The following is a 7,648-nucleotide window of genomic DNA, read 5'->3' on the forward strand; positions in this document are numbered from 1 at the left end:
TAAGGAGTTATTGCCCTTTATATAATCATTTTTTTTTAACAATTTTCACAAAATTTGTAAAATTTTACTAACATTTTCCACTGTAACTACTGGGTCAAGTTCATTATAGATAGAGATAATTGTAAGCAGCAAGAATGTTCAGTAAAGTAAGATCTACAAACACATCACCATCACCAAACCACAATTTTGTCTTGAATCCATCTGTGTCCTTTGTTTAGTATTCACATAGACCAAGGTGAGCGACACAGGCTCTTTAGAGCCTCTAGTTTTATATGTCCGCCTTACAATAATTACAAACACTAAATCTAGTTTAGATATTGCTTATAGTTTCTGAGAAATTGGCACAACCACTAAAATTTTACAGTGTAATGTTTTTATAACATCTTTATTTATAAAAAAAAAACAGTATTCATTCTTAATAACCAATATACAAAAATAACAATGAAACGGTATATATTTATATCGTACAAAATCTGAACGGTAAAATATTCAACTATAATATATGAGTTAAATTCACATAAGTAGTCTTTCATTCCACACAAGAGTCGACAGTTCCTGTATGGGTCTACAGTGTTATAACACATCCATTTGGATGTTTGGATTTCTTTAATGATCTCTAAGTGATAAATGGACGGATACACGTCTGTATCAGATTTTTCTGACAAACATCGATCTTCAATTAAATCTAAATACGTTGACACATTCTTCATCAAGTTTTCTTCTTCTTTTCTCCTTTCTTTCCTTTCTTTTCTTCTTCTTCTTCGGGTGGAAATTCTTGACATGCAACACCAATTCCATACAACAGATGTTGCACATGCTTACTGTCATATTTCATATTCTTTAAGTCATCAATTGTACACTGCCAATCCTGTATACTTGGGACGAGAGGGCACTTGATAGTGGCGGCTACTCGGGGCCAAACCCATTCTCGTTGCATGGGGTTTGTAAAATTAACTGTACCCACAAAGTTCAATATAAGTGGAATTTTTACATTGTCTAATAATATTGGTATAATACGTTTTGTTTTTGCACCTAAAATTGAAAATAAAAAAAACCAGTTATGAATATTTTTTAAGCAAAACTAAAACCCAAAAGAAGAAATGATTTCCAGTTTTTCATTTCAATGTTTTTTATTCTATTGCTGTCGGGACGTTAAATCCTCTATCTCCTTTAACTAAATATTTAAATAATTAAAGTAATACTGAAAGGAAATAAGTACATTTACTTCTCATATCTGTCTGTAACACAAATATTTGGTGATTGGATTGCCCTCCCCCTTTTTAACTTCGAATTTATCATCGCATCATTTGTAACCACTTTTTAATGTCTAGATATTTTTTGGCAATTTAGGTATTGTTATTTAACTTTTTCATTGGTCGGTGATTTACACATCTCCTGTTGTTCTTTTCTGATTATTATAAATATTCAATAACTGTTATAGGGAACGTCGTGCTCATAACTGTTTAAAATCATAACTCTCTTCTAAATTCATTTTACTCTCTGGATAAAATTTCGAGTCAATGAAGCTAGTAGAATTTGAAAATATCACAAAGTCTAATAAGATATACTTCAAAATATGTTTAACGTTTTAACCTTAAAAAAATAAAACATAAAAGAAGAAATAACAGTAAACAATTCCTACCTGGTGATAAGGACTGTGCTAATTTTAATGCGAAATCACAATCTTCGCTGTCCTCGAATCCTCTAGACAGTACCACTATAACTCTCCGACATCTGCAATGATAAACAATAACGAGAAACATAAGTCTTTACCCTACATCTCGTATTATTAATACAATTAGGGAATTTTTTTTTTTTATTATAACACGTTTCCCTCTATTTCTAGTTAAACAGACTAAAGGCTCTAAAGAGCCCGAGTCTATCACCTTGGTCTATGCACATATTAAACAAATGACACTCTCTAACATTATAGACGGGAATGATGATTAGAATCCCTGTTTTGTTAATCTTCTATTACTGATCATTGAGAATTTCTAGTTTGTTAATCTTCTTTTACTGATCATTGAGAATTTCTAGTTTGTTAATCTTCTATTGCTGATCATTGAGAATTTCTAGTTTGTTAATCTTCTATTACTGATCATTGAGAATTTTTAGTTTGTTAATCTTCTATTACTGATCATTGAGAATTTCTAGTTTGTTAATCTTCTATTACTGATCATTGAGAATTTCTAGTTTGTTAATCTTCTATTACTGATCATTGAGAATTTCTAGTTTGTTAATCTTCTATTGTTGATCATTGAGAATTTCTAGTTTGTTAATCTTCTATTACTGATCATTGAGAATTTCTAGTTTGTTAATCTTCTATTACTGATCATTGAGAATTTCTAGTTTGTTAATCTTCTATTACTGATCATTGAGAATTTCTAGTTTTTCTCTATCTTCTTAAGTTTTTGCTCAAAACACAAAAGAGGGTTTTAAAAATCTTCATTTAAGGCCGGCTAATACTCCTATAAAGAGTGACAGTCTACTGGCTATATCAGCAAACTTTGACTCAATTTGTAGAGTTCAGCATTCTGAACATTTCCGCTCATGCCAGATTTCTCTATTTATAACGGTTTTCAAAATAATAGACACAACTTGCATGTTACCCCTATATTTTAATTTCAGCCAAGTCGGCCATCTTGGTAATCGGGATCAACCGGGTTGCTTGTTGTTATTCGTAAAAGATCTTAAAACAATTATACAAATACCTTTACAAGTAATGTTACCTGTTAGCAATCATTTCTGCTGTTACTACATATTTCTCATCGCCAGCGAGATCGTCCCTACCAGGAACATATAACCTTATATTATGATCTTCTCCTTCTAAAATGTTCACCATATCTTTCATAAACTGGATATCTCGTTCTGTATTACCATAAACAACGAAAGCATCGTACCTGTCACTTTCTTCAAAATAGAAAGAAAATAAAATGTTTCATTTAACAGTACTAATAAAAAGTAATATGTTTTATTACGGCATACTCTAATAAGAAAAGCATTTAAACGAAACAAAAAAGGCCTCATGATTTTCCCAGATACAATTTCCACAATTTCAGTACTATGCAAGGGCCATGAAGAGAGGCGAAAGACACCAGAAGGACATTCAAACGTATAAGTTAAAAGCAAATTGATAACGCTATGGCTAAAAAAGAAAAAAGACCAATAGACAAACAATAGTACACAATGCACAAGTTGAACATAGACAATCAAAGTCTGAGCAACACGAACCCAATTAAATTGACGTTTTAGGGAAATCAATGATAAATACTTAAATGCTCTATTTTTAGGTATGTCAGCCATTTTGGTCGACAGGCTGTAAAATGGGAGATGTTTTATGAAATAGACACGCCAATGGTCATTGTGGCCATGTAATTTCAGAGAAGATTTTTGTGAAAGATACCGACGAGGTCAACTGGCAACTCAAACGACGGACGTCAAGTGATGGGAATAGATTATTCTGCGTTTTAGGCCAGGTGAGGTAAAAGCACAATACAAACATCTTTTCATTTCTTTTTAAACATTTCAGATATAATTTTTCGTCGTCTTTTTGCTACAGAAACACTTTTTTCCTCATTTGATAGTCATTTTATCCAGGATATAATTAAAATGATACTACGTCTTACCTGGTACCTTTGGTTTTGGTGGCAGTGGAGCACGAGCTGGTTGTTTAGAATGCTCTACATCTCTTCCTGAAATATTGACAAATCCGTCAATAAGACAATTGATATATGAAAAAATATATCAGAAACACGGGTAATTAAACCTTCCCCTTTATACCAATAATTACAAAATTTTGTCATGCCAAAAAAAGTAGAATATATTTTGGCCAAATGTTCCAAAAAATAAAAAGAATGAAGTGATAATTACTTTTAAAATTTGTTATTTGTAATATTTGTAATGGTGACCAAAACTTTTCATCAGTGTATTATACCTTGAATACTGTTAAACAACAGTGCAACCCTTACCATGAGGTAACGTATTTGTTATGAGCTCTACACCATAGGTATTTGGGTACAGGAATATTTTTGTAGCCTTCCCCCTTTTTTCCAAAAATCCGGTCCCATCCCCCATTAATTTCGATTATTTTTGTGTTTTACTGTATAATGTGAACATATATATACTAGAAATAACTTGTGTTTGTTATTTCCTATCAACTCCAAGTTTACTATTCACAGCGGTCACTGGTATTTTATATAGAGTATACTAGTATTTAAGTTTTTATATTCAATCAAATTTCTTTGAGCCAAAAAGTGTGGGGACATGGAGGAAAATCCGCCACACTTTCAATATTGGGAGAGGGGCAACACTATGTTTTGATAGTATGATAATAACCACCTTTGACAATCCTATGCCAGTATCATCTATATCGTGCTTTGTAAAGATTGCATAGACTTTAAATATAAAAATAACTTCAATTTAAGTACACATATAACATTCGTTTATGTGATACCAATCTTCTTGTTTATTTCTAATTTAATCTATTAACTAAGTTTGCTTAGTGTAAAATTTAAATGGCACATGTACTTCCTTAATGGTATACATGTAACAAAAGAAATATAGGACACAATCAAACTTATACGACTTCCTGAAAACATGTCGTTTGGAACTTCCTGGATAAAAAAACATATTAAATTGGAGGATAAGATTTTGGATATTAAATTTTAATATTAACATTGAACAAAAAATAATTAAGAATGAATTTTATTAGTTCACCTTATCATAAACCGAGACATACAGAATCAGTCCACCATATTTGACCTACACTAGTAAATCGGAAATACTTTCGATTTTATGTAAAACTTGAAGTGGCTAGGCATTTAGGGTAATGATGTGAATTAAATTGCACTCGGTTGGATTAAGGATAGACTAAGGACAAATATGATGCAAATATACGCATTATATGTTATAGATATCTTATAAAACCTATGCTTTCATACACAATTAATATCTAATCGGGGTGAATATTGTACAGACAATTATAAGCTATTTTTTGTAGACAGCATATTTTCTCTTCTTAACTTCTACATATTTGTTGTTGGGTTGATATCTGTTTGGCATATATATGATATACTTTCATTAATATATATATATATATCTAACTGTCATCGACCAACGATGGTTCAACTTAAGTTACATACAACAAAAATATATAACTATTTATATATGAGCCTTAATTGTTGCTAATCAGCTTAATAACTGACATTTCATATGTACAGAAAACAATCACCAACAAGTAAAAACTCAAAGAAAAACGCTTACTACTTCTGCTATTTAAAACTAATGAAGAATTCGAATAATACAGCAGACTAGGAAGTAATATACATTTATTTGATTTTCTTTAATGTGTATGAGTAGTGTGTTTGTGTTTTTGTGTGTGTGTTGTAGTTCAATATAGAAATAATACGTACTTATACTTTTTTCGCTATCCAACACAACATCTGGTCTCTGTATCTCTACAAGATACTTTAACAAGGTGTCAACTGTTGGGGACATCTTTAGTCTGGTACTCCAGTCGTTAAGAAGAGCGGTAGTTGGACTTTCATGTTGTTCAAATTTTCTCATTTCCTTTGTCATGTATCCCGTTCTTTCTGCAAGTCCATACCAGTCATTGCTATATTCCCCTAAAACAAACCCTTCTACATCAAGACGTTGTGACAATTGCTTTGTCGATGTCGCTCTCAATATTTTGAGCGGAACGTCTTCACAATACGCTATCAAGTTCTGAATTATTCTTTCATCATCTGAAATTGGTTCATCAGCCATTTTAATAAGATCTTGAAATAGAAAAGTTCACAGTAACCAACTTCCAGATGAAAAACGGAACTATTGTAAAAGTCTTCCGGTTTAGTTAAATATGGTTACCTCAGTGGAAATCCAAGTTATATCCGATATATATTTATCAATACGAATTTAAAGTTTTCATTACGTTATATGTCTATATTTAGTTTTGTATGCCAGGTATACGCAGAAAATTCAGTTTAAACATGTTTGGAATTAATGAGTCGAACGATTTCACTGAATATGTTTGCTCGCAACCTCCATGTTACTTTAGATGATTATTCGACATTGATTTGAAGCTGTTACAATGAAAATTAGAAAAATAAAATACGTGTATTTCAACTAAAAAGTCTTTTCTAGTACAAAAGTCAAGAATAAAAGATGGAAGAATTTGTCGGAAGTATTTCAAAAACGTGGGCGCTCATAAAATGATGAAACGGAAATAAATTCCAAATATGGGTAAAAGTCTCTTTAGTATAGGTCGCTGAAAGACGCAGTTCATTCATAAAAAATATACATGTATATCCTTAATTGTTTTCTTGTTTACACAAACATTACAAATAGTTACAAACATCCTTCATAAAATTACAACAGTTGTTAAACTATTTTACTTTTCTACATTTCCTAAAACGTTTTCCTTGTTCTGGTCAATAGAAGCGGAAAATCTACAACGTGTTAAATCTGTAACTCCGGTCGACGAACTCGTACGATTATTATTGTGTCAATATCAAATGTGACTAATAATGACCTAGCTACGCAACTGGTGATTTTCTGAAAATAGCCAAATAATCGTTCCCGGCTTGCTGATGCTGAATTTAGTAAAATATTATGCTTTTGTTTTAACCTCTGAAACTAGAAAGGCATTTTTACCATGAAAATTCGATGGTACAATGGAAACGATTTGATTTTTGATTTTTGGTGTTTTAACGCTACTTTTCAGACAATTTCGTGGCGGCCAGGTTTTATTGGTGGAGAAAGCCGGACTACCCGGAGAAAACCACCAACCTTTGATAGGAAACCTCAGAAGCCTTGGCAATTAAGATTGGAGTCGAGGGCACCCGCAACAGCGGGGTTCGAACTCACAACCTCAGTGTTGACTGTCATGGCTAGTGATTACAGTAAAAACTATACTTAGACCGCTTCGCATCATGTGATCAGAAATAACTTTATTTTCAATTGTGATAAATAAGGGACGACATCAAAAGTTCAATGAAGGATAAAAAACTTAATTCACATAGTTTTTTCACTGACCCCCCCCCCCCCCCTTCCACACCCCCTCTTAACTTAATTTGAGAAAAATTGATTTACCTATGTGGATATATGTAAAAATCAATGTCGGATAAGCAAATCTTGCAGCCGTTCAACCCCCCCCCCCCCCCAAACTATTTGAATTAAGTTTTTATTTTTATCTTACATTGATCTTTTGATGTCGTCCCTAAATTAAACATCTTTTTTAGACACAGTTATTATTATCTATTTAGTCGTTTCGGGTGAGTTTGTTAAGAAAGGACCTTACTTACAACTTATATGATTATAGTCTCATATTCGCCATTACATAATAAACAACCAAACAACCTCAACTAAATGTGCATCTTCCTTTTTAGCTCATCGTAAGCATCCGTATAGTCGTCGTCGTCCCTCATCTCCTCTGAATCTACAAGACCAAACTTAAACAGAACGAACCTTACGATTAATAGTATAAAGGTTGCATTTTTGTTCCTGTCAATATATCAGTATGTAGTATATAAAAAGTGCTGAAGCTAAAGTGGCATATTTTTATTTACAGCATCCGTTGAATTTATTTTCACCAATCCTGCTAGTCTTACGGGAGCCATCATGATATTTTTAATCATTATGAGAAATCTGT

The 7,648-nt window shown here is 32.2% G+C and overlaps 1 protein-coding gene across 1 annotated transcript; it reads right to left on the reverse strand.

Moving 5' to 3' along the window:
* Window positions 1-366: 366 nt before the first annotated feature.
* On the reverse strand, window positions 367-6,277 carry LOC143064314 (myeloid differentiation primary response protein MyD88-like). The gene is made up of 5 exons (XM_076237058.1): window positions 5,412-6,277; window positions 3,627-3,692; window positions 2,730-2,910; window positions 1,643-1,734; window positions 367-1,032 (listed from the first exon to the last, which is right to left on the reverse strand). The coding sequence occupies exons 1-5, from the start codon at window positions 5,764-5,766 to the stop codon at window positions 710-712; spliced, it is 1,017 nt and encodes a 338-aa protein (XP_076093173.1). The 5' UTR covers window positions 5,767-6,277; the 3' UTR covers window positions 367-709.
* Window positions 6,278-7,648: the final 1,371 nt, after the last annotated feature.

Source organism: Mytilus galloprovincialis, chromosome 2 (assembly GCF_965363235.1).
Source record: "Mytilus galloprovincialis chromosome 2, xbMytGall1.hap1.1, whole genome shotgun sequence".
In the NCBI taxonomy this organism is placed as follows: Eukaryota; Metazoa; Mollusca; class Bivalvia; order Mytilida; family Mytilidae; genus Mytilus; species Mytilus galloprovincialis.